This window comes from Cricetulus griseus, chromosome 2 (genome assembly GCF_003668045.3).
Source record: "Cricetulus griseus strain 17A/GY chromosome 2, alternate assembly CriGri-PICRH-1.0, whole genome shotgun sequence".
NCBI classification, from domain to species: domain Eukaryota; kingdom Metazoa; phylum Chordata; class Mammalia; order Rodentia; family Cricetidae; genus Cricetulus; species Cricetulus griseus.
This window is the reverse complement of record NC_048595.1, coordinates 381,595,848-381,621,352: the sequence shown is the minus strand read 5'-3', so window position 1 is coordinate 381,621,352 and position 25,505 is coordinate 381,595,848. Positions and strand designations below refer to the sequence as shown.

The 25,505-nt window shown below is 49.5% G+C and overlaps 1 protein-coding gene across 3 annotated transcripts in view; it reads right to left on the bottom strand.

The window, feature by feature from the left end:
• Nucleotides 1–3,327: 3,327 nt before the first annotated feature.
• Arhgap8 (Rho GTPase activating protein 8) overlaps nt 3,328–25,505 on the bottom strand; it is a 51,569-nt gene continuing 29,391 nt past the window's right edge. For all 3 annotated transcript variants that reach the window (XM_027396151.2, XM_027396152.2, XM_027396153.2), the window contains exons 6-12: nt 21,559–21,657; nt 20,849–20,959; nt 10,582–10,655; nt 9,595–9,672; nt 8,695–8,823; nt 6,694–6,797; nt 3,328–4,949 (exon numbers count right to left, since the gene is read on the bottom strand). In XM_027396151.2, the coding sequence (XP_027251952.1) occupies nt 4,653–4,949; nt 6,694–6,797; nt 8,695–8,823; nt 9,595–9,672; nt 10,582–10,655; nt 20,849–20,959; nt 21,559–21,657 (892 nt within the window). In that variant the 3' untranslated portion in view covers nt 3,328–4,652. The remainder of the gene's footprint in view (nt 4,950–6,693; nt 6,798–8,694; nt 8,824–9,594; nt 9,673–10,581; nt 10,656–20,848; nt 20,960–21,558; nt 21,658–25,505) is intronic.

The following is a 25,505-nucleotide window of genomic DNA, read 5'->3' as shown; positions in this document are numbered from 1 at the left end:
TAGTTCCCAGCAACCATGCCAAGTAGTTCACAAGCAACTGCCTAAAATTTCATCTCTAGGTAATACAGCACCCTTTCAGGCCTCTTCAGACACTTACACTCAGGCATACAGCCTGACACAGACACACATGCATACACATAATTAACAACAAAATATTTAAAGTAACAACAAACAAAAAACCATGGGACTGGAGAGATGGCTCACATTTAAAAGCACTAACTGCTCTGCAAGAGGACCCAGGTTCAGTTCTCAGCACCCATAGGGTGCCTCACAACCATCTGTAACTCCAGGGGAATCTGATACCCTCTGCTGGCTCTCATGGGTACTGCATGCAGACATACCTGTAGCAAAACTCTCATCATATAAAATAAAAATAAAATCATCCTGGCTTGATGGCACATACTTTTAGTCCTGGTACTCAGGATCTCTGTGAGTTTGAGGCCAACCTGATCTACATAACAAGTTCCAGGCCAGTCAAAAGGCCAGGTAAGCCTGAGAAATGACACCACCTTCCACATACACAGGCACACTGAACACCTCATGCATGCATGTATTAGAAATTAATGTCTTGCATACATTTTGACTTCTTTAACACACTGATTTGTGTATTTCTTCTTTCTTAAAAACATTTTCAGATACTTGAATTTCCCACCTATATATTGAGTTTTCAGGATCAATTTGATTCCATTGTGTTCTTCACTTGATTTTTAATTCCTTTCATTTACCAAGTCTTGTCTTATGACCCACACTCTGATCTACCTTTGGTAGCCACATCCTGTGCACTTAGGAATACTAGACACCTCTCAGTTGTTGACTATGATGTTCTGTAAACACCGCATAGATCAGGTGTTCATCTTGCTTATGTCTAAACACTTTGTCCCTGCCCCCATCCCTATCTCCCTCCTCCCCAAACACTGAGGGGTAGAGCAGCCCCTAGCCACTGAGGGGTGGAACACATGCTAGGCAAGTGCCCTACCACCAAGCCCACCTCTGTACCCCACATTTAGTTTTTTTCTGTCTGTCTGTCTGTGTGTGTGTGTGTGTGCAGGTATGTGTCTGTTTGCAGGTATGTGTGTATGTGTGTGCACATGTGTGTGGGCACGCACATGCCATGGTGCACATGGGAAGAGGCAGTTCTTTTCTTTCACCATGAGAGTCCCAGGAACTGAACTCCAATCTCCAGGCTTGTAAGCTAGCGCTTTTACCCATTGAGCTATCCCACGGCATCCACCATTCAGTCTTTTTTTAAAATGTGCTTATTTTATGTGCATTGGTTTTTTGCTTGCATGCATGTCTGTGTGAGGGTGTCAGATCCCCTGCAACTGGAGTTACAGACAGCTGAGAGCTGTCGTGTGGTTGCTGGGAATTTAACTGGGGTCCTCTGGAAGAGCAGCCAGTGCTCTTAACCACTGAGCCATCTCTCCAGCCACCCCTCCCCCCACACCATTCAGTTTTTAATAACAACTTCAACTTGTATATTATTCAACATGTGTGAAACCATCCAGTGATGAGAGATTGTGGGCTTGCAGAGGTGGCATTGGGTGAGATTTCGGGCCAGTTTTTGTGTCACACAGAGGTGTGATGGTGCTGACCAGCAGAGATGGTCACCAGGAAAAACTAAGATCCAAATCGACACACATCAACCCTGCCCATATTAATTGCAGAACATTCTTCAGTCACCCCAGTGACACACCTCAACACACCTGCTGTTTTTGCTGATGAAGGACAGGCCAGCTGTATCTCCCTGCAGCAATGCTCTGGTCGCCCTTCCAGGTCATTCCTAGACACACAGTCTGATTTACCCAGCTCACTGAGTTGCTCTCCCAGTGTCTGCATCAGTCTGTGCCTCAGCCATTGACGAGTGGCTTCTATTTTCTGACTTCCATTTTCTCTCCCTGACATTTTCCAACATGGTGAACCATGGCGCATGTGGATCTAGGCAGGTGCCTGTGGTTCACTGTGAATGTCAACCACAAGTTCTGGGCAGCCTGCTGAACCTCTGAAGTCACTGGAAATCTCTATCATTTCTGCAAAATCAAATGTTTGGATAATTTATCCTGTGTGTCCTGGCGCTGCTGACACCCTGGAGTCTTGTCCAGGCATTGCTGGCATTGTTTTAAGCTGGTACGTTTTGTGTGCTTCCCACATGTGATCGCTGTAATCACTTTCTTTTGCTGTGGGAATGATCGGGAAAATGTGCCGAGACACAGGAAGGTGACGGGGCCACGCAGTGCTGGGCTGGGATTCTACAATTACCATTTGTGAAGAGAAACTGTTATCAAAGGACCGGCAGGAGACCATCTTGGGGCAGCTCTCCAAGTCAGGAAATTTGAAACATATATTTCACAGACGCGAATTTCCCTGTAAACCCCGCTGCATAATGCATGAGGCTTGATTTAATGTCATTGTTAATTCGGGGCTTACAATGGCAGGCTCTTAAGGGAGCCATCATCTTTCTTTCTTTCTTTCTTTCTTTCTTTCTTTCTTTCTTTCTTTCTTTCTTTCTCCCTGGCAGCAGAACTCTGAGACCCTTAGAGTTATTCAGGGTTCTGTGAGCAAAGACATCATGGGGGGGGGTGCAGATGCATGGTGGCCTTTCCAGAGACTTTGGCAGGGACATGGGGGCTGGCTGCCTCGGGTTCCATACTGAGCCTTGCTGGGAGCCCACTTTGTTTGATAGCCTGGGGTTGATAGAAAGAAGAAAGGAAGGAGAGGGGGAGGAGGGAGGGGAAGGAGAGGGGGAGGGAAATAGAGAGGAAGAAAGAAAAAGAGATAAAGAAAGATATGCAAAGAGAAAGGAAGAATGAATGACAGAGAAGAGAGAAAGAAAGAAAGAGAAGAGAGAAAAATAAGGAGGAAAGAAAGAGGAAGCAAAACAAAAAGGAAAAAAGAAATGAAGACACCAAAGTGAAAGAAACAGAAGGGGGAAAGGAAGACTTTTAGGATAACAGAAAGGAAGGAGAAGAAGCCGCAATTAGTTTCATGAACCCGGGGAAAAGCCAAGTGCCTCAGGGACAGGAAGGACAGAGCAGCAGAAAAAGCAGAAAACTCATGACAGAGCATGGTGGGCGGGTCACGGGACAGCACATGTGACTGGAGTTTGACTAGGGGCAAGGGGAGGGGGTGTGGAGAAGAGAATCCAGAAGCCTCTAAAGCCAAAGGCACCAAGGGCTCCTGTCAAGCCAGGGTCAAGCCAGGGCTTCGGAGTCCCACCTGAGCTCAGAGGCAGTACAGGCCAGGCCAGAGCTCCTGGCTGCAGGCAGGGCATCTGGTGAAAGGCACTTCAGTTGAGGGCCACTCAGGCTGCCGATAGAGGTATGATAGTGCTGACCAATGGAGACATATTTATTTTAATCTCAAATATCTATCAGTGTCCAACCTTTCTGTGGTGTGACAAGTTGCCATCTACAAACTCACGCTCAAGAACCGCAGGGGGGAAAATACTGCAGGGTTAAGTTACCCCCCTCCCTGCCCCAATCACTAACAACTTTCAAGCAACTTTGCCATTCTGGGTTGTGCTGTGTCCATAGCTATGGCAGATTGTGTCTGAGCCTTGGGTTAGACATGCTGAGCAATTTTGGTACAACCAGGAGATACAGTCATACAAGCATGACTGTTCAGTGGCAGATATAAGTAGATAAACATCCATATTAGGGAGAGTATTCAGCTTTCTCACTGCTTTATGCCCAGACAGGAATCTGGCAGAGGAGACCAAATGTGCCAAGGCTGACAGTGTGGGGCAGGTGGGCTGCAATTCTAGCTCAAGCCACCATGAGATGGATGGGTATAAGCACCTATTGTCTGGATGGGAAGAGCAAGCCTGGAGCCTCCCTCATCCTTGCTTCTCTGTGAAAGTTGCAGAGCAGAAGCCTGCATGGGTTTAGACACAGCTATACTGGTTAATTTCTTGTCAGCCTGACACAAGCTATGGTCATCTGGGAAGAGAAATCTCAGTGGAGAAAAATGCCTCCATCAGATTGCCTTTCAGCCAGACTACAGGGCATCTTCATGACTGATGATTGAGTGTGAGCGCTCAGCTCACTAAAGACAGTGGCACCCCTGGGCTGGTACTCCTGGGTGCTGTAAGAAAGCAGGCTGAATAAGCCATGAGGAGCAAGCCAGTAAGCAGCACTCCTCCATGGCCTCTGCCTCAGTTGCTGCCTCCAGGTTCCTGCCTTGGGTTCCTGCTCTGCCCTCCCTTCATGAGGGACTGTAACCTGTAAGCTAAAGTTAATTTCGGGAACAGTGTTTTCCAACAGCATGGCTCTGGGCATGGGTGTACTCTTACTTTCCTGGGTCTCCCAGTCTTCACTTGTGGACTGAGAATATGACTTGAGGACACAGTAGGAAACCCTTTTAAGCTGTGAGTCACTAGGTTGGATTGCCTGTCACATAGTGAATGTTCTGGGCCCCTTGCCCACAAATTCACATTTCTCTTAAGTCACATTGGATAAACAATCACCCTCATAGATCTGTTTCACTTTAGCCATAGCCAAGGACCACGATGGACCCAACAATCAGAAGCACAAAATTCTCACTAAAAAGTTCTGGTTCATCTAATTCCTGCGTCTTCTTATAGACAATAAGTTCATAAGACAAACGGACAGATTCATAGATTGCAAGGGGGCATCCCAACTTGAGGTGTCAGCCAGTCAGGGGATGCGGAGGCGTGGCAAGTATGGTGAGGCCCGGGGCACGCCTGTCTGTGTGAATCCTTTGGTGACAGGGCCAGCCTGTTCCATTTCCACAGTGTTCTGTGTGTGCTCCCTGGGGGCCTCTTGGGCACTGAAAATTTTGTCATAGTACTCAATCAGCAGCTCCGTGAACAGGTTCAGAGGCACCAGGGCACTCAGGGAAGCCACCCCTTGTGACGGCCAGATCAAGTTCAGCCCGAACACACATGCCAGGTTTGAGCTGGTCATCTTGTTTGAAATGCTCTCCTGAGACACCTGGGAAATGAGAAATGAATCCCATGCATCAAGAGCCTGGATGCCGTCCAAACCCCAAAGGAGACCAGTGTGGTAGAGAGAGCTCTGGACTCCATCCTCACCCCTGAGGGGCTAGTATGGTGGAAAGAGCTCTGGAAGGGGAAGGACTGGGCTTAGGAGATGGCTCAATTAGCCTCACCGAGCGCTTGCCACACCAGCCAGAGTTTGGTCCCCAGAATAATCTGGTGCACACTTCTAATCCCAGATCAGGAAGGCAAGGATAGGTGGATCCCTAGGGCTCACTGGCCAGCCAGCCACTCACTGGCCAGCCAGCCTAGCCTACTTGGTGAATTCCAGGCCAGTGTGAGACCCTGTCTCAAAAACAACACTGGAGTCAGTGAGATGGCTCAGTGGGTAACAATAACTTCTGCAGAGCCTGACAACCTAGGTCCAATTCCTGAGACCCACATGGTGGTCTGAGAGAACCTGCTCCCTGCAAGCTGTCTTCCGACCTCCACGTGTGCATGCTGTAGCGCTCTCTCTCTCACACACACCCCACATAAATAACTAAACAATAAATAAATAAAAGAGTTCTGGAATGGAGGCTACAGTCAATGTCAAGATCTTATGTGGTCATTTCCCCACTTCGGGCCTCAGTTTCTCAGTTTTTCCATCTGTGAAGGTTCTGGCCTTGACATTGTGGGGACCCTCTGATCCTCCAGTCTGACTTCCAGAATCTCATGAGTGCCCATCAACTCCCATTCCACTTTGGCAGACTCAGGGGGGGGTGGAAAGGCGCCCAGCACTGCAGATCTAAGCCAGGTGCCCTCTGGCTTCTGTGATATGGTTGGTAAGTTGAGCTCAGGCTTATGGGGACGGTGGTTGAGAGCCAAGAGCTTTCTACCTTGAGGGATCCCATCCTCCTGGCTGACACGGCTACCTGGATAAATAGGATTCAGTACTCTCCATTTTGCAGATGAGGAAACTGAGCACAGAGGGCAAGGAAGACCTGCCTCTGAGCCCTTGTGTGGGAGCAATACAACAAAGACCAGTTCCCACAAGTGCCTGAGGAGGAAGCCTGAGAAATCCCTTCTCCACTAAGAGGATCTGATCACATCCTCGCTTGGGTGATAAGTAATCAGGCAACAGCAAGAGAGAATTGCTTGTGGTGAATGCGAGGGTAAGATAGAGGGCAGCTGGGGAGATGGCTTGGTGCCATCTAAAGAACTTGCCACAGGACCACAGGACCTGAGTTCAATTCCCAGCACCCACAAAAAAAAAAAAAAAAAAAGTGCGTGTGACGGCACATGCCTCTAATCCTGGCACTTGGGTATGGGAGTACAAAGACAGGCAGAACCCTGGAGCTCACTGGACAGCCAATAAAGGCTGGCTGAGTAAATGAGCGCTAGGTAAGAGCCTTTGTCTCAAACCATGAGAGTGGCTGAAGAAGACCTCTAACCCTGACATTTGTCCTCCACGTGTACAATCACAAATATTCATGCACACACACATGCACCAACATGTACATGAACATATACCATACACACAAAGCCAACAATGTGACATCATGTGACAGACTGTCCCCTCTGTCCCTCCCGGCTCCCATCCCTGGGTATCGCATCAGACTGTCAAGCTTCTCAGAGGAGCCTGGCTGGACCTTAAGTGACGTCCTTTGGTGGTTAGAGTGGAGTGGTTATGACTTTGGACCTGGGGAAAATAGCTCTGGTCTGGGCTTTCATCCCGGGAGGCAGATAGCTCCACTTACCTCATGCAGGAAACCCATGAGGTAGCGGAGGACGGTGTAGTTGTGCTCAGGGAGGCTCTGCAGGATCAGGCGGCAGTGGGTCACACGCAGGCTGCTCTCCACACCTGCAACGGCATGAGGCTTCTGGCCTGGGCAGCACAATCCAAAGGCCAGCCTGGCTGTGTGGCTCTCACCAGCACCCCACTACTTCTGCCAGGCTCCTTCCTCCTCTAGGTCATGGCTACAGAAACTATTGCCCGCTGGGAAGCAGGGCAGTGAGTCACTCTGCAAACAGGAAAAGGCTAGACCAGGGCCAGGCTGGCAACACATAGACTGCAGTCCACATCTGGTCCAGCACATTTCTGTGCTAATAAAGGTTTTATTTGTTCTCTCTGCCTCCCAAGTGTTGGCATTAGAGGCGTGTACCACCATGCCAGCGATCAGCAATATTTTACTTGAACACAAGTGTGGTTGTGTGTTGACACATAGCCTAGGGCTGCTTGTGGGTTACAAAGATGGGGCCAGCAACTGCCATGGAGACTATGTGGCTAAAGCATTTACTCTTTGGCCTCTTTAGGATAAATACACCTGCCTATGGTTCTCAGGACACAGATCACCACTCTGTGCTGTTCTTGGGGAAAGCCCTAAATTCGGGGGTGGAGTCAGTCTATGTTTCATACATAGACCCCTCAGTTCCCACCTTTGCCCTCCATTTGAGTCTTGTTTTGAGGCAATGTCTCACATGTTCCAGGCTGGCCTCAAACTTGCTATATAGCTGAGGATACCCTTGAACTCCTGGTCCTCCTGCCTCCACTTCCCAAGTACTGGAATTATAGGTGTATGCCACTATTCCTGGTTTATGTAGTGCTAGGGATGGAGGCCAGGCACTCTCCCAACCAATCTACATCCTCAGACCCTCCACCCACAGATGTGTACACAACCCTGTTCCAGAGCCCCCAGCCTCTGACATACTACTGTCCCCCTGCTAAGGCTGTGCAGTGACCAGGGGACTCTGGAACTGTACGAATGCTCCCCTAGGACACAGGATTCCAATCTATAAAAAGCTTGAGGGCTTTCTAATAAAAGCCATCATCTTGGGGGAACTGAGCTATGGTTGCTTAGTAATCTCAGTGGACAAGGAGTTTCCTTGCAATTCACATTTCCAAGAAAACAGTGGCTACCAGCTTCGGGCTGCGGATGACACAGTCTCAAGCCCATCTTCAGAGAATGATGGCTGCAGAGAGGACATGGGAGAGACACTGGCCACCTTGGCTATCATGGTCATTCTTACCCCTTCCCAGGGAAGCAGGCAGAGCAGCAGAATGTCATGACACTGACTCTGTGACAGCAGTCAGCTGAGCATATTTTGTGCCAAGGGTGACCTTGAGGTCCTGACCCTCCTGTCTCTGCCTTCCAAGTGCAGGGGTTACATCTACACAGCACCATGCCTACTTTACTTGGTGCTGAGGATGGGATCTGGGCCTTCCTGCATGCTAGGTGAGTGTTCTATTCCCTGAGCTGCATCCTTAGCCCTTTATGAACTTTCCATCCTCAGATGAGCCCTGGTGAATTCAGATGAGGGAAGTGAGCACCCAGGGGCCACATGGCTTGCGCCAGATTACACAACTGGTGACCTCTGGGCCAGGTCGATGACTCTCTGGACTTCTTGGTCACCAGCAGTGTTCTTCTTGTCTCTGGAGACTACAGCCTCCAGGAAGCTTTCACAGGGTTCCCAGGAAGAGCCTGCATACTTCACTTGAAGGAGAATGTAGCCACCTGGGTAGGGCCACCAGGCAAGCTAGGGTCACTCTCCCCAATCCCAAGGACAACACGGCCTGTTTAATGTCAGCAGCAGTCCACAGCCTCACTGAATAGAGGGGTGGCCCCAAGTTCCCCTCTGCTGACCCACAGAACAGACAGTAATGGGCCAAGGTAGGGTGGACACTACCTCAGTCAAGACAGAGGCTGACCTGGGTCGTCAGCCAGGGATGCCCTGAGGCCAGGATTTGTGTGAGTACGTACTGGTGATCCCAAGAATCTGCTCATAGGCTTGGAAGGTCAGCAGCGGCTGGGGCAGCTCTCGCAGAAACGTCTTCAGGATCACAGCTGGGACATGCATGTCCCCGTAGTCATCAAAGTTCACTGGCTTCCCTGAACACAGGACATGGCATGGTTGAGCAGCTCACTCAGTCCATGGCGTGGAAGCTGGAGGGGGAGGTGTAGGTCATAGCCATATGTCCCAGGGATGCCTCTGTCCCCACCTGGGCATGAGGGTGCTGCTCCCCACCAGTTTCCCTCTTCTTGCTACTGCCTCCCTCTTCTAGAGTGCCCACAGAGCCAGCCATTGGTTCCCTCCAGGTAAAGTTTGACTCTGGAAAGAGGTTTGAACTCCAAGGTCAGGGCCTTGGCTCTGGAGCTACACACACAGGGCCAGGCTGATGCCTAAATGACCAGATGGGAACCGTGTGGGCCTAGTGTTTGATGAGTGAACATGCAATCACAGGAACACGGAAAGCTCAAGCAGGGCTAGGGTGCAAGTGTTCCTGGGAGCAAAATAGCTACTTGTTTAGTGTTATTTTGGGGGTACCCCCAGCTCAGATGCCAGTTCTCTGCTTGCAGGGTTGGGGCTGCCTATGGAGAGCCATAACATGATTTCCCTACCTTGAAGTATCAGTTCAAAACATGTGGCCACGTGGTGTCAGTGGAGAAGGCAAAAAGGCAATGAGGGCTAGGGCAGCGCCTTGCCTAGCAGGCTGGAGTCAGGACATAAGACCCCCTTGCTCTACAATGGGATGGTGGTTGGAGTTCCCAGGCAGCAGTCCTGACCAGGCCTGTTCCTGGGGCTAGGTGGAGTATACAGTTACCAAGGACTTGGGGATGGCAGTTGAGAATCTGGCAGGAGGGAGGGGTCTGGGGCATCACCTTGATCATACAGCCGCTGCACCTGGCGGACAGTCTGGGCACTGGCCGATCTCCGGAACAGACCCTCCGTGCGAAGCCCTGCAGGAAGAAGAGACTAGACATCTCAGATCCCAGAACTCTGGCCTTCCTGAGATTCTGTGACTCCCCTGTCTACAGCATCAACCTCCTGAGGCAACATGTCAGGCTTTTCCAGTCACCTGATATCCTACCTCGAGGCCCTCCCTCTCTAAGAGAAGGAAATGCAGAAACACATCGTTGAGTCCCAGTTGCCCCTGCCTCCTAGCAGCTATGTGACCCCCAAAGAAATTGCTCGGCTTTTCTTCTATCCAGCATCATGAACTGGCTGCCTTCCTGCCAGGCCCCTGTTGGCTTCACAACCGGGAAAGAAAGTCAGCCCCGAGCTACTCCATGTGGGTAACATAATACATGGGGACACTGGGCAGCAACCTGGAGGCTGAAGTCTTTCTGGTCTCTCTTACCTCTCCTTCCTAGCTTTCTCACAGACCCACATACACCTAAGGTGGCCACAGGACCTTTGCACATACAATGCTTCTTCTGTCTTCCAGCCATGATCTCAGAAAGCAGTGAGGCCCAAGCCTTCCAAGCCATGGAGCATACTCATCCATGGGCAATGGAGCCTGCAGACCCAGGCTCAGCCCAGTCAATGAACCCACTGCTCACAGGGGTGCACACACCCAACAACTGTGTGAATCAGGCATTGGTATTAACAGACCAGGGAATTGGTGGCCCAGATAAGGTAAGCAGCTGGCTCAAGGTCACACAGCCAGTACATGAGACACACACACACACACACACACACACAGGCATGCACACACATATGTATTTAAAGCCAGATCATCTAGGGCCACATCACATGCTTGCTCAGGTCAAAGTTCCGGCAGCACCTGGCTTGTGGAGTGTTTGTGATCTGAACAGAAGCCCTTGGAAAGGCGCTGTTGAGTGGCCCGGCAGGCTCTATCTCCTTACCTTTCTCCCTCAGGTATGTCACTGTCCACCGCAGCACAGGGGGGATGAGTTCACCTTGATTTTTGTCTTTGAGGCTGAAGGAGAAGAAAATACTGGCTTATTCTAGACCTTGATGGCAGGCACTGCCAGGGGAAGGCGCTTGGATTCCCCATTCCAAGAAAATACAACATCAAGGAGTGTCCAGGGAGAGAAACAGTCTCAGGCCCCGTGAAGCATCCACGAGAGTTTAAACATTTGGAAGGACTACACGGTGCTGGAACTGCACCCAGAATATACTGTGGGGAATGCTGAGGGGCTGCAGGCTTCCCCAGGGGGCTGCTTCAAGGCGGAGGTTTTGAGGGATGAGTAGGAGCTTGCCAGAGGGCAAAAGATGAAAAAAAAAAGCATTACAGACAAGAAGACACACAGAGGTACAAAACATTCTGACTGTGACTATGGAGCTAGGAGACCAGACTAACTGCTCATCCAATTTTAAAAAAGTACTCACGGAGAATGGTGTCACACACCTTTAATCCCAGCACTCAAGAGGCAGAGGCAGGCGGATGGATACTGGTCTACATAGTGAGTTCCAGGACAGCCAAGACTACAGAGAGACCCTGTCTCAACAAAACAAAACAAAACAAAACAAAACATGATAAAACCATGGGCCTGAGGCACAGTAACAGCAGACATTGAGAAGGACTTGGTATAGATAATGCTGACTGGGGACCACAGTGGAGGGAGTTACAGTGTCTGAGGATAAGTGTCTTTGTGTCACCTTTATTTACAGGGGGGTTGCCTGTCTGTGCCCTGGCCATGGACTGGCCCACACAACCTGCTGTGGGACATGCACAGACATAATACACACATTTTCTAAGACCTCCTGACTGGGTTATGCTTGCTCCTGCCCTGACCAGGGGAACAGAGGTCCTGGGTGGAGGCCACTACTCTGGCCCGGTGTCAAAAATGACAAGATACATAAAATGACCTGAACCCCAGATGCTCTACACACTTCATGGAAGCCAGGAAAGAATTCCTACTGTTGTAACATGCTGAGAGTGAGGCTACTTGTTACACGGCACCATCAACAAGAACTGACTGAGACAGTAAAAGTGCCTGCTCCTATAACTTGCTGAGATGAAGATCACTTGTTATGCAGCATTACCAGAGACAGCTGACTGAGACACACTTGCTGTTTGTGAGGCTAGGCCCAGAACTACAGGGAAAGGACTTTGTGGTCTCCTGAAGAGGAAGGTGGATTAGGACACTGAGATACAGGGAACAGGTGCAAATACAGAAAGCACCCATTCTGTTTTATGAGACTGAGATGAATGTTTTCAGGCTGACTGGAGCTCAGATGGGGAAACTGAGGCACAGATGGGTTACATGACTTGTTCAATGGAGTACAGAGCATAGATTTGAACCAAGGCAGGCTCCAGAATCTCACCTCTTCACCACTCCATTCATTCTGTGACTTATAGTTTCAAGGTCACCATGTACACATGAGCTGGACACCAGATCAGTAACAATCCATTTAGAGTGTAAACCCAGACAGAGGCAGAGAACAGAGAGGTGTGGTGTGCGCAGCCGCCCTGGTTCTGCCAGCACAGACCTGGCTGAGCCTCTCCTTCCCTTTCTGTTAAGTGAGTGTGATTCCAGGCCTGTCACCTGGGCTGGCTGTGGGATTATCAGGGTGACATGTGAAACATCCTCCAAGGTGATCCTGTCAGTCTGCAAGCAGTCAGCAAATCTGTTCCCATGTGGACAGTCCCTGAATATTAGGGATAAACCTTAAATACTTGGCTCAGTTCAACCACAGTGCCCATGGCACAGCAGCGATGGCTTCCACACACTGTGACTCCATGTATGGTTTGGTTTCACGGATATCTTTTTCTCTGCTAAAGCCACACATGTAGAACCCTGGACAGTCACTGAGTAGCCATGAGATTGGCCCTGCCTCCCGAGAAGCTCAGGAATGGATGGGCCCTTCCCCACCTGTCCCATGTCAGCTTCCTCTTGGCCAACTGTTGAGGAGGTGATGTCCCAGAGGGGAGGAAGGGATGACAGGGCAGTGGCAGCAGGTACTGCAACCCTGCTTCCTAGGAAGGCAGATGGGTGGAGCCAGCCTTTCCTAGAACTGTGCTGCTGCCAGCCAGACCCTTAGCCTCCTGAGCCTCGGGCTCCTTGGTTCTGGAAAGCAAGGGTGCTTGCTGACAGACCTCTCAGGGCCTGAGGGATATAGAGGTGTTGTTAAGCAAGGAGCCAATGGTGCTGGTGGCAGAAATGATTCTCAAGCCAGGACCGAGTGGTGTCCCCAAGCAGAACACAAATAACCCACAGCAGAAGAGAACATTAGGACCCAGTGAGCCGTGGTGACGTCCAGGTCACATGGCAGTGATCAGGATGGCCATCATTCTTGAAGAGCACTGCTCAGCATGTGACAAGGCTAAGCCGCTAAACACCCCTTTGCCTGGGACTTCGCTCAACTTTGCGGTTTATAGCAGATCCGTCGGGGACCTGCAGTGCCTTCGGGACAATACAACCCCACCTCCTCTGACAGCAGAGAAAACCCAAGTCCCCCAAGGGGAGAGATTTTCTCAGTCTGGGGCCCACTGGCCTGTGGACCTAAGGAGTGGCATTCTACCTGTCAAGGCTTATAGCTACAGGGGACCTGACCAGAAGTTGCTATTACCCACAGGGCACCCCAGTTCTGAGTCTCTGCAGGTACCCCACAGTCCTACGTCTCCCCTCTAGCCCCTACTTGCTAGCCCCTACATTGCTCCATGCTCCACAGTCAGTGCTGAGAATAACAATTATCCCATCCAGGAGAGCAGATGGGCCTCACTCACTTATGCCCAAGGCAATGGGGGAATGTCACACCATGTCCCTCCTGAGCACCTCAATGGCACAGGCCAGGGTCAGGTCTCTTTAAAGATGCTTGGGACATATTTAACGCATCCCCTGATCTGAGGTTCCAAGGGGCACCTGCAGAAGCAGAGTGGGACACAGAGCAATGTCCAGGCACATGGGGATACTCTGCTCATAAGCCTGCCTGTCCCCTGAGAGAAGGGCTTGGTGTCAGTCAGAGAGGGCTTATTCCTACTTCTGTATGCACTGTGTGCGGTGAATGCACAAACAGGAGTGCGGAGTGGGGGAGGGGAACCACTGCAGTGAAGCTCGTTGGCTGGTTGCAGACAGTGTGAGCACCTGGGTCTGTCCCAGGGCATTGGCTTTTCCAGCTCTCCAAGTCAGTCAATGTCTCTTGTGCCTATCCCAGACCTCTGAGATTCAGTTCCCATGATGGGAGGAATGGCTGCAGCGCCCACCACCAGAGAACCCCTTGACCACAGGGTCAGCCAAGGCAGCCAGACAGTGCCGATGGGTTGGTGGCAGCTGACTGTGCATTACATGTCTTTGGATGTCTGTTAGTGGCATCATTTCATCCCCATTTTTATAGAGGACAAACTGAAGCTCAGAGAGGTAAATTATTTTACTTAAAGTCACACTGCCTAGTGTGGGCTACAGCTAGGGTTGAAATCAAGCTGAAAGATGGCTCAGCAGTCAATTGTGAGCACTCGCCTACCCAGGGGACCTCAGTTCAGTTCCCAACACTGCACTGCTCTGTGTGTGTGTGTGTGTGTTAAGATATGACCTCTCTACAAATCCCTGGCTGTCCTGAAACTCACTATGTAGACCAGCTGGCCTTGAATTCACAGATCTCCACCTGCCTCTGCCTCCTGAGTGCTGGGATTAAAAGCCTGTGCCAACACACCTGGCAACACACAAAATGCACGGACTACAGCTTGTTTATTGAGTCGGGGATCTGGAGGCAGTGAGGGTGCTGGGAGGTGACAGGACAGCAGGGCTCAGAAATGCCATGGCATCATATCTATGGAGTCAGTCTTCTCTGGGCGAGGAATTAGAAATGGTTTCACCATTGCCTTGAAACTCTGCTATAGCAAGAGGCCTGAGGTTGTATCATTTACAAATAAAACACATTTCTTTCTTATAGTTCTGAAGACAGGAAGTTCAAGTGCAGGGGGGCCAAAACCTGGTTGGCTCCTAGCCAGGGTTCTTGTATATTATAAAGTGGTGGAAGGGAGCTGAACACAAGAGAGGAAAAAGCATGAGTCTCCCTACCTACCTTCCTGCAGAAGCAACTCACTAGAGAGAAGGTCCAGGTCTACTCATGAGGGTGGAGCCTGTGTCCTATGTGCCTCTTGCAATGCCTCACTGCCCTATTGGAAACAGCAGTGCATCTAACACACTGGTTTCCAGGGATGCTAATACCATAGCCTGGAGGCTCAGTAGGTTGGGTCAGCATACACAGCACAGAACTGGGGTCCAGGGCAGCCGGCTCTCCACCACTAGGCTAGTAACAAGGAAGTAGGTCAGATACTCTCAGGACAGGGGGGTGTGCAAAGGTAAAGCACCTGATGTACAAGCTCACAGGCCTGAGTGCAAGCCCTGGAACTCACATAAAAAGCCAGGCAGGTGGTATGTGCTTATAATTCCTGCACCAGGGAAGCAGAAAAAGGCAGATCCCTGAGCCTCACTGGCCAGCCAATCCAGCTCATAATCATTGAGCCCCAGGACGAGAGATCTTAGCTCAAAAAATAAGGTGGGTGACAACTGAGGAACAACACCTGAGATTTTTTCTCTGGCCTACACAAACACACACACACACACACACACACACACACACACACACACACACATACACACAAAAACACAAACACGCACACACACACACATCAAGACGACCTACAAAACAGGAGACGATATTTACAAAGCATATCTTATAACCATCCAGTATCTAAGGGCTGGAGAAGTGTATCGGTAGCTAAAAGCATTAGCTGCTCTTCCAAAACATCTATCTGGGTTTGATTCCTAACACCACATGGTGTTTTACAACCACACCTAACTCCAGCTCCAAGTAATCCAACACGTTTTTGTGTGGCGCATAGACATATATGCAGGCAAAACACCCATAAAAACATACAATTCTATTAAAAAGAACCAAGTATTTAGACTGTTTTATTTATTTATTTAAAGTATGAGCATTTTGCCTACAAGCACGTCTGTGCACCATGTGTGTGCAGTGGCTGTGGAGGCCAGAAGAGGGCCTAAAGCCCTTAGAACTGGAGTTAGAGACAGTGGGTACTGGGCCCTGAACCTGGGTCTTCTAGGAGAGCAGCCAGTTCTCTTAACTGCTGAGCCATCTCTCCAGCCCCTTAGAATATATATTTCTAAAGCCTTTACAAAAAACCAAAAAAGTCAAAGGATCCAAAAGACATTTCTCCAAAGAAGTGATGTGAACAGCCATTTATATAATGGGACACTTGGCATCACTAGCCACAAGAACAAAAGGAGAGACTCAGTGGCCTTTCCTCCAAGCCCACCAGAATGGCCACAATAATGAAGAAAGACAATGGTGAGTGCTGGCAGCCTCATGTAGAGGCTAGACCTCAAACTGCTGGTGGGAGTGGGACATGTTGGAGCCACCTTAGAAAATGGACTGGTGGGTTCTCATGAAGAGAGTCACCCTGTGGATCATCTACGTTTCCTGAGAAAAATCCACTAAACAGGTGTATGTGTGTGTGTGTGTGGGGGGGGTGTCATGGTCCATCATGGTGGAAAGGCATGACCACAGGACCAGCTCATCATGGCAGTGGGAGCCCACAGCTGCTTGTTCACATCACCAGGGATCAGGAAACAATGGGGACAGGAAGTGGGGCTGGATCATAAACCTCAAGGCCCTCCCCCTAGTCACCTACTTCCTCGAGCAAGGCTTCACCCCTGAGGGTTCCACAACCTCCCCAAACAGCGCCACCAGCTAGGGACCACGTATCCAGCACAGCACATGAGTCCTGGTTGGGAGGTGCATTTCTCATTAAAGTCATAGTGTTGTACAACCAACCCAGTGACTTGGTTCCTAGCTGTAGATCCAAGAGAACAGAAAACCCAGTAACTCACAATCTTGTATATGAATTTTCAGACCGCCATTATGCATAATAACGAGAAGATGGAAACATGCAGAATGCCCAGTAATTACTAGAGAACCAACACTGTCTGCTCTAGCTATACAATAAATGCATCCAGCTATACAATAAATGCATCCTCTATGGACTTGGAAAATGACACCAGGCAGAAGAATACAGCTAAAAGTGCCTGTGCCTGGTGTGGTTTCATTTAATGTCTAGAATTTAGGGATGGAAAGTGGGCTCCTGTCTGTGAGGGGCTTGTGAGGGAGGAAGGAAGGACAACAGATATGGATGGAATGTTCTGGCATTAGACAATGGTGGCAGTTGTCCATGGCTGTGACAACACTCACCCACAGAATGGCATACTTAGAAAAAAAAGGAAGCTTACCCAATAATCCAGGCCTGGACAGTTCCTGGATTCGTGTGTAGGTCAGTCTTACATCTGGTCACTGAATCCTACTCTGAGGAACAGGTGGATGGTGTGGGGTGTGAACCTGAGTGTGGAGGGGGAGAAGTCTGCACATCCTATTTTGTGTGACGACATCAGGAAAGGCTTCCTGGAGGAGGGGCTAGCAAAGAGTGCATCTTCTGCACGCTCTGTGGCAAGGCCCATGGTCACAGGCTCTTGGATGGGGTTAGTGAGGAAGCAGTGGCTCGTATCTAGACTTCTTTTTCCCAGACTCACAGCTACCCAGTGGGGACAAACATCTCTATCCTCCCTCCTCAAGAACAGCAAGCAAGCGTTTATATTTCTGCAGTGCTGGGGGTGGAACCCGGGGCTTTGCACTTGCTAGGCAAACCCCTCTGAGCCCTAGCCCAACCCAAGCGAGACCTCTGACTCCCTGACTTTGCCTTCTTCTGTTGGCTTAAGTGGCTCGTTCCAAGTGATGGCTTTCTGTTGTGAACTTAAATCAGCAAATTAACATTGGTGAATAGGCTTTGGTTATGAATTTTAATGTCTTCCATTCGTTCGCAGTCCAAACAAATTAGATATCTGGTGCTTTATTTAATACGTTTATTGCCATTTTATTATAGTCATTGGCAATGAGACAACATAAAATATTAATTTAAAGGAGCAATCACACAGATTATCTCTTAAAGTGGCGTGCACGGAATGTATTCAAAGGCATCTGACGTTGCTTGCTGTTCCCTAAAGAGATAATGAAGTGGATTTTTCTGTGTGGTGCTGGAGTGAATGGTGGCGGTAATGCACACTAGGCAAGAGCTCCACTGCCAAGCTGCACCCTAGCTGTCTGTCTGTCTGATTGTCAAGAGCAGTAACTGGTCCTGGAGTAACTAGCAATGTGACAGTTCCAGCAGTGTCCTGTCCTCTGACAACTCTGTGTCAGCATAACCCTGCAAGTCCTCAGGTCATAACACCAAGGTGTCCCTGGTGGCCTGGCTGTAAGTCTGTTTGCTTCAGAATGAAATACCCCCTCCTGGAGGGGGGAGGAAGGGGAAAGAAGGAGGAAGAAGGAGGAAAGTACACAAGGCTCATGGCATTCACCAGAAACTTACAAGACACATGCAGCTTGTATAAAGATATATAAACGGTGAAAAACGGCTGGGAATGATACATGCTTGGGGCTTTCTACAAATCCCACAGGGAGCTCCAGGGGTGAAGCTTTCCTGGACCATCTCCTGTGCTGTTTGTGGGGCTTCTCAGTGATGTAGTTGTCTGAGTCACCTATGCCCCCACGAGTGACCCCATCAATGCACTGGTCTACAGGCTAGACTTGGATAGAGACCCCTCTTCAGTCTGTCAATCTTTCCCACCTGAGGTGAACAAAAATAGCCTTCTCCAGAAATGGAGAGACAGCTCAGCAGTTACAAGCACTGTCTACTCTTCTAGAGAACCCAGGTTTGATTCCTATCGTTCACCTGGCATCTCGAAACCATTCCCTTGGTTCCAGGGAATCTGATGCATCCTTCTGGTATCCATAGGAACCAGACACACACATAGTGTACAGGCACATGCATACAGGGAAAATACCCACACACATACAACCAAACAAAAACCAAGTCTTCTCCCAAGAAGGCAGTCACACAATAGAGCTGAGAGACTGATGACAGCCACCAACAGTTTCTTGTGTGTGCTTCTGAGTGTGAGGTGCAACTAAGGACAACCTGGGGTGACATTCTTCACTGTACATGTTAACCAGGTTAGGTCAGCTGGCCAGTGAGCTCCAGATGTGTCTCTGCCTCCTCAGTGTTGGACACCATGGTATATGATGAAATACAGTGAGCTCTGGCAACATGGCAAGTGCTCCTAGCCCCATTTTTGGTTTCAGTTTTGGTTTTTATAGATAAGACAGGTGTCTCTGCAGTGTGTAATGGGCCATTAGGTAGCATGGCTTGCGCCTCTACACTAAGGAACTCTGAGTGGCAGAGGACATCAGCAGGCTTCAGAAACATTGTGAAAACTGTCACTTAATGGTCTGGGTCTCCCAGTGACAAGTTCTCACCAGAGACCCCTGGAGGTACTTGTTACTGCCCTACCTGCCTTTGGGGTGGCCACCAGGGGCATCTGTGATATGTGGACCACAAAGGAGTCACAGCAGCGTACCTTCACAATCCATGAAAAGGAAAGTATTCTTTAGTGGCGAGTTTGGGGGCCAACTATTTAACCATATACTGCATTTTCTCTCTGAGAACGTCTCTGGGTGGGGAGGCACCATGTGGTCCGGTAGGAGCAGTCACGAGTGTTATTAAAATTGTTCAGACAGGAAGTAGTCATGCACTCACCCAACCTGGAGTGGGTCCTGCAGACCTTGCCCATCAGAGCAGAAAGCCCCATTGGACAGTGCTGATCCAGGGGCACACACATAGGCAATAACAGTCCTCTTTTGTGATATCCCAAAATACTCCCCTCCTCCCCTGCAGTCTCCTCCTGTGTGGTCCACTTGGGTCACCAGACACACCCCTGTCTTGCTCAGGGAACACTGCTTTGTCATGCCTTCCTTGCTAGCAGGCACAGAACCATGTGACAGTTTCCCCACCACCCCCTGTTGCTTCCCAGCAGCTGTGGTGTCTGATTAGCTTAAAACATCACCTGAACTACCTTACAGTTCAAGTCTAGGTGTGAGGCTGGTACCTGGAGGCTTCAGGGACATACTCTTTGCTTTTCCAGCTTCATAGCTTCTTGCTTATATAACCCTGGGGATGCCCTGAGCTCACCAAGGTGACCCAGAGAACCCCCATCTCAAGTCTATAATCACATCTGCACGGTCCTTCTTAGAAGTCGGGTGCAGCTACTGGTTCTAGGGGTTAGGATGTGACATATTCTGGGCATACTTTGCCTTCCACGCGTGCCCTCTGCATTGCAGGCCATTCGAGCACGCCGATAGGTCTGATGATTCAAGAAGGATGGGGACAAACTCGAACCCCCACCAAACATCCCTAAAACTATTCTCAGGGTTCCCAAGTCTGCATGGACCTTAAAGATAGCCAGAGTTTTAAGTGAAAAATCAAATCTCATGTGTATTTCTAATGCAAAGTGATTGACCAAAGTGGAACATGCAACAGGTCTCAAACACCTGCCGTAGGCCCAGCTCTTTCTCAGTGCGCTGTGGATGATCCGACTGCTTCAGCTACTTTAGGATAAAACATTGCCTTGGGGGGCTGGAGAGATGGCTCAGAGGTTAAGAGCACTGGCTGCTCTTTCAAAGGACCTGGGTTCAAGTCTCAGCACCTACATGGCAGTTCACAACTGTCTGTAACTCCAGTTCCAGGGGATCTGACACCTTCATACAGACATACATGCAGGCAAAACAACAATGAACAATAAATAAATAAATCCTTTTTTAAAAATTGCCTTGGATTTTCATTGGTCAGGTCTGCTACCAGGACAGGAGACCCAAAGAGAGACAAAGCCACAACTCAGAGGGTGACGCTAGAACCTGGATGAGGGCTGGGCTGGGCTGACTGGGCACCAGGGAAGGCTTCTGGAGGAGGAGTCCCAGATGAGTAGGAATAAAGTTACCTGGTAAACAAGTAGGGGACGACAACAACGGAAGATCCACTAAAGGTCAAAGTCCAAAGAGCACATCTCACTTGGAAGGTGAGAGGAGGGGTCCTAGCCAGAGGCCTGAAGGGCAGAACTGAAGTATGACCAGAAAGCTCTTGTCCTCTACCTATGCACACACACACAGAGCAGTGGTCACTTGGCCTCAGTGGGAACTTGGCTCTTTGCCTCCTGTAGAGTTAAGCTTAGTCACTGCAGGCAGAGGCCTGGGACAACCTCCCAGGACACAGATGGTCCCAGTGTTCAAGGTAGCAGAGTAGCCTCACCCTTCATCACTTACTATTGCAGGCTGACACCAAACTGCTGGGTGGGCAGAGGCGGGCGAGGTGGGGGAGTCTTAGTGGGAGGGGGCAGCTGGCCTTTGTGCAGGTTTTGCAGCTTCTCGTCATACCTGTGGACACAACAGGAAAAGTGTCACCTCACAAGGGGACAGCCTTTTGGCCATGCAAGCCATCTCCAAGTGCTACATGTGGGCCAGGCTTTGGTTGACATCAATGGGAAACATATATCCTCTGTCCCTTGTCTAAGTTTAGACATCCTGGCCGGGGTACTGCACCTTCAGAGAGAAGTGAAATGCTCAGAGTCAGACCAAGCTCAGGAGCCCTGCTGGAATACCTGGCATAGACCTGAAGCCAAGCAGGGCTCCTCTTCAGTTGAGATCCTGTTCTCTGGCTTGCCACAGACACTCAGTGAGGCATCCCGCAGGAGCTGAATGAAACTCCGCTAGCTGTCTTCCAGAGCCCCTGCGCCTGCCACTCCTGGATCATTTCATTCTACACACACAGCTCATCTGCACACCAGGGAACCCCTTTCATATCCGGCTCCGAAGCAGAACTGCAAACCTGTGCCTAAGCGTGTTTTTAATCAGTTTTGCACTGGCAGTGAGAAGAGTGAGCCGCCTGCCCACATGCAGCCATCACGGGTTGGTCTCCTGTGCATGTGTGTGGATACTAGACCCCAGAGCCATGCCTGGGGACGGTGGGCACTCACCGTATTACTTCCGGGGGGACGAGCAGCTGGTCGCACTGAAGGTGTTCTCGGAGCTCACGCAGGCTGCTGCAATAGGTGACTTTTTTCCCAAACTTGTGACTAAGGAAGGAGAAACAAGAGAATAAAATAATGAGGTGAAGGAGAAAGGGCTGCGGGAGTTGAGGCGCCGCCCATAAGACAGGCCATGCACTGAGACCTGCAATGGGCCAAAGGCCCTGAAGGCTCACCTGTATAAAATAGCTATGGGTCTCCAGTTTGAACTGGCTGTGAATTTACATAGGGCTGACAGCACAGGCGCCCTTGCTATGTGGAGTGGATGTGTGTGTCTTAAGTTTCTTTCCCTGCTGCAGTGATAAACCTCAAACAAAAGCAAGTTAAGGGAAGGTTTATTTTAGTTCAAAGTTCAAGGTCCAGTCCATCATGGTAGTGAAGTCAGGATAAGCAAGAGGTCCAGGCCGTCGTTCACATTATGTATGGGCCAGAAGAGAAGCCACACATGCATGCATGCTACTGGCCAGTTCCTCCTCTCCCTTTATGCAACCCAGGGTCCCCTGCCCAGGGAATGGTCCCACCCACAGGGGGCAGGTTGTCCCACCTCAATTAATAAGAATCCCTCCCCGGCATTCCCAGAGGTCCTTCTCCCGTGTGATTCTACATCCTGCCGGGCTGACCTTAATTATGTCTGTGTCAGGGCTCAGAGGGCCAGTGGACTGAGCTTGCCTGTCTGGACACCATGGTTCCAGGTGGTTTTGTGTTGAGCCTTCTTCCCTGCTCCCCAACCCCACACAGAGAAGGGCAGGGACCTTGGGAGACTCCCTAGGGGTGTCTGAGGAGTCCATGGGGAGACAGCATAGCTTCTGCCATCAATTCTATCTTCTCCCAGGAATCTGGGACAAGTCCTTTGATCTGCCAAGGCAAAGCCTGGGTCTCTCTGATACAAACTCTGAACTTGAGCCACTTTGCAGAATTGCGTGGCCAAAAAAGGCAAGTTACATAAAAGTTCCAGTACGGTATCATTGGAGATATGTTGGCAGCCTGATCTTTGTTGTGGCTCATAGTTGGGCACAGTGGCAACACTAGTTGGCATGCTAATGTGGATAGAAACATTCCACAAGTCCCCAGCTCTAGATGAAGGTGGTAAATGGTTGCTGAGAAAGCAACCATGGAAGAGCCCTTGTATAATTTGCCCAATCCCAAGTGGTCAGCTCTGGACATATCTATATGGGAACAACAAGTGTAATTATCCACGTAGTGTGTCTTTGGATATTATCATGTTTAGAATGCTTGATTTTTGAGAACTGCTATTTAAAAAAATCATTAAATGAGTTTGGCTTGAGAGTAGGACAGGATTTCCAACAATTTCTGAAATATATGTAAGCAGCCCCTTTCATATGCCACTTTCACTACACATTTATACAAAGTAGCGTTCTCATTGAGAGAAGTGATGATTATGAAGTCAGGACACTAACCAACTCTGAGGAAATACTAAAAATGCTATACCTGTTGTTTTATAGATATTCAGCTAGGACTCAGTTCTTCATGTAAAAACAAGGATATCCATCTTACTAGTATGTGACTTTGCTTTTGTCTTTAATAAATTTGTGGTATACAGTTTGTGTGTGTGTGTGTGTGTGTGTGTGTGTGTGTGTGTGTGTGTAAAGAACTGTTGAAAAATAATTTATTCATAAATTAAAAAACAAAAGGCAAGTTACATGTTCAGGAATGCCAGTTCGGCGGTGTTTAGAACAATCTGTGTGTTCTTTACATTATAGATAACGTAGAATTAAGATTATCCAACTTACAACAGCCCAAACAAAACAAGACCTCAGGGATCGTGATAGATGGTACACCCCTGTGAACAGCGTAGAATTCTGGGTCCTGTGCCAACCCCAACCTAAACCACTTTCCACACCCAGGGGAGGTCAAGGCTTGTGCACTGGCTCCCTCTCGTGGACAACAGTGGATTGGACCTGGAAGCCAGATTTCAGCCACAAGCAAGGTAGTTAGTTTCACAGACTGCAAGGGTGCTATCAGAGAACCCGGTTGTGGAAGAACACAGGCCCTGAGTCCTGAGTGAGGAAGGGGTTAGAGCAGGTCCTGTGGGATGTCCTCACCACTTGTGCGTCCAGATAACAGACAACTCAGGAACAGTCTTGCCTCTGCTATGAGGACATCAAAGGTTCCTCTGGGGTATGAAATGCTGTTAATACTTAGGTTATGGACAAGAGAAGCCCACTGAGCCTACAAGGGGCCTAGCTGTTTTGTGGAATTGTCCAATGATGTCTGCTTCAGCACTGTGTGGTCCTCCCTGCCCACTGGGAAGCCACAGACACCCTTTCTCTGTGTAGTTGCCTGACAACTCTTGCAAGGAAGTCACCCTCTGGGCAAGTAGACATGACCCATCTGGCCTTTTACACTGTTGAAAGGACCTTGAGCAGCTCAGTCAGGAATTCCACCACAGGCATGGGGCAGGGTTTCTGTCACAGCCTCAGCTTCCAGGAGAGACTGAGTCAGGATGATTCTCAGGACCCAACTCAAGCCTGTGTGGGTCCACCCTTCATCCTATGATCTGGGTTCACTCTGTTGTTGGATCCCAGTCCTGAGTCCTTTACTGGCTGTGTAACCCGGGGAGACAGTATAACCTCTCTGAGCACCAGCCTCCCCTGTTTAGAAGTAGAGAAGGCTGGGCTGGAGAGATGGCTCAGTGGTTAAGAGCACCGACTGCTCTTCCAGAGGTCCTGAGTTCAATTCCCAGCAACCACATGGTAGCTCACAACCATCCATTATAAGATCTGGTGCCCTCTTCTGGTGTGCAGATATGGAAGCAGAATGGTGTATACATAATAAATAAAATCTTTAAAAAAAAAAGTAGAGAAGGCATGGATAACCACATAAGATGGTTTTGTGTATGTTACCTAAGGTAAGTAGATAATTCAATTCCAAAAATGATAGTTTAAACCATTCTAGAATAAATCAGGCAGGGTGCATGCCACATTCCATAGAATACCAGGGCAGTGGGGAAGGCAGGCTGAGCTGCAGGGCAGCTGAAAGTGAGGGATGAGGCTTGAGGTAATTCCACGCTGCAGCACTGCGAAGGAACTATTGATGACGATGAGGATGGATGTGTATATGAAGATGATGATGATGTGTGTGTGACAATGACAATAATGCTATGTGTGATGATGATGATGTGTGTGTGCATGCATGCATGTGTATACACATGCACACAGCAGTGAGAATGTGTGGAGTAAACACGTGCGTGCACACATCAGTGCAGGCAGACATTCAAGAGCATGTGGTAGTGTGGTCCCAGGGCCCTCAGATATAGATTAGTGGTCTACAGGCAGCATTCAGGGACCCAGGGCAAATTAAACAGCTTAAAATGGCAGCAGCGTACCCTCCATAGATCCAAGTCAGTGGGGGAGTCCAGGAATGGGCAAGACTGCAGCCAGTTCCTAGAGGTGCCCCTTGATGTGAGACTCCTGCCTCCATCTTCAAAGCCAGCAGTGCAGCATCTTTGAGCTTCTCTCCTGACATTGCTGGGAAGGGCTATCCATTAAAGACCCCAGAGACCACCTTGAGCCCAGTAGAACATCTCAAGTTGTCTTCTGTTTGTAACCACTTGCCTTAATACCATATGCATAGCCCCTGTGCTGTGGAACGTGACATACTTGCAGGCTCTGCGACCAAGTGCAGAGACCTGTAAGGCCATTCATTGTCCAGTGAAAAAGGGTCTTCAGGCCCCAAGGACTGATACCAACTTTGTTCTGAAGGCTGTGTGTGGTGTCAGAGACTTGAGGACACAGCAAGGTGAGATACATAGCTTAGCCCTCAAGGAGGCAGGTAGGACATGGGGGATGCAGGAGAAACGGAGTTTTCTATGTGACTGGTGGGCTGCCTTCCTGAAGTCAGAGGGGAAATGGGAACATAGAGAATTGCTGCGGACT